Raw genomic sequence first — 1,021 nt, forward strand, 5'->3', positions numbered from 1 at the left:
CTGTGGTCAACAAGTCATCCTGTATCGTATTATCAAATAACAATCACTGAAATTGCCAAAAAAAGGGTTGATCAGCTGCTGAGTTAGCAAAACCAACTGGTCTACCCGGGTAACTCGTACTGGTTTACCCGGGTCTAATACGATAACCATATGTGACTCGTAATGGTTGTAATAGAACATGGTTTAGGTTCGTGGGATCGTTTAATACCATAACCAAATGGTACACATACGACCTGTCAAACGTACATTTCATACAACAAAAGACTTAAATGAAGCAAAGGGTAATGTCTACCATAACCATTACATTACACAACAATACAGTGGATGTCCTCTCACTATGAAAAACAATACATAAAAGCATAGTCATTACAAAACAAAGTCCTATATGATTACACGTAACAACGAAGGGTCATGTTTGTCTTAGCCTCGATGGACATGTACGAATGTTATGTCCAACTTGCTTGCAATGCTTACATCTGCTCTGACTGCTCGATGGTTGAGACTCAACCCAATCCATCTCATTCTGAATCCTTGAAGACTTTGGTCTTCCTTTTGCGCGTACCAACCTTACATCCGGAATTACAGTAGGCCCAACAACCGATGGAATCAACATTTCATTGCCAATAGGATACCAGTGTGCAGCATATACTTTAGTAATGGTTTGAATTTTGAAAACAGGATCCACATAATCATAATGGTTCAAACGAGCTGCCTTGCAAACTGCTAATACGTGGCTGCAGGGATACCTCATTTCCGTGAACCTACCACACTGACATTTATGATTGATTAAGTCCACTCTCATGGTGTCACTGACCTCGTGTGTAGATTGATTATAGGCATCCTCAACCTCAAACAATAACAACTGACTATCAAAAATCCTCACACGATAAGTGCCGGCCAATTCATCATTTTTTTGCAAAGCTGCCTCAGCCTTCTTTGAAATTATCCAGCCTTGTGAGACATCTTTTTCAATCTCTTCACGTCTCTTGACGAAATACTCAACGAGTCTACTGAATGTCAT

The 1,021-nt window shown here is 40.1% G+C and overlaps 1 protein-coding gene across 1 annotated transcript; it reads right to left on the reverse strand.

Annotated features, from left to right (window-relative positions):
- Window positions 1-265: 265 nt before the first annotated feature.
- On the reverse strand, window positions 266-1,021 carry LOC133283855 (uncharacterized). Its single transcript, XM_061480769.1, has 2 exons — window positions 567-1,021; window positions 266-335 (listed from the first exon to the last, which is right to left on the reverse strand). The coding sequence occupies exons 1-2, from the start codon at window positions 1,019-1,021 to the stop codon at window positions 266-268; spliced, it is 525 nt and encodes a 174-aa protein (XP_061336753.1).

The sequence above is a fragment of the Gastrolobium bilobum genome, unplaced genomic scaffold (assembly GCF_033153095.1).
Source record: "Gastrolobium bilobum isolate Gb01-03AN ecotype WA unplaced genomic scaffold, APGP_CSIRO_Gbil_v1 utg4140, whole genome shotgun sequence".
NCBI lineage: Eukaryota > Viridiplantae > Streptophyta > Magnoliopsida > Fabales > Fabaceae > Gastrolobium > Gastrolobium bilobum.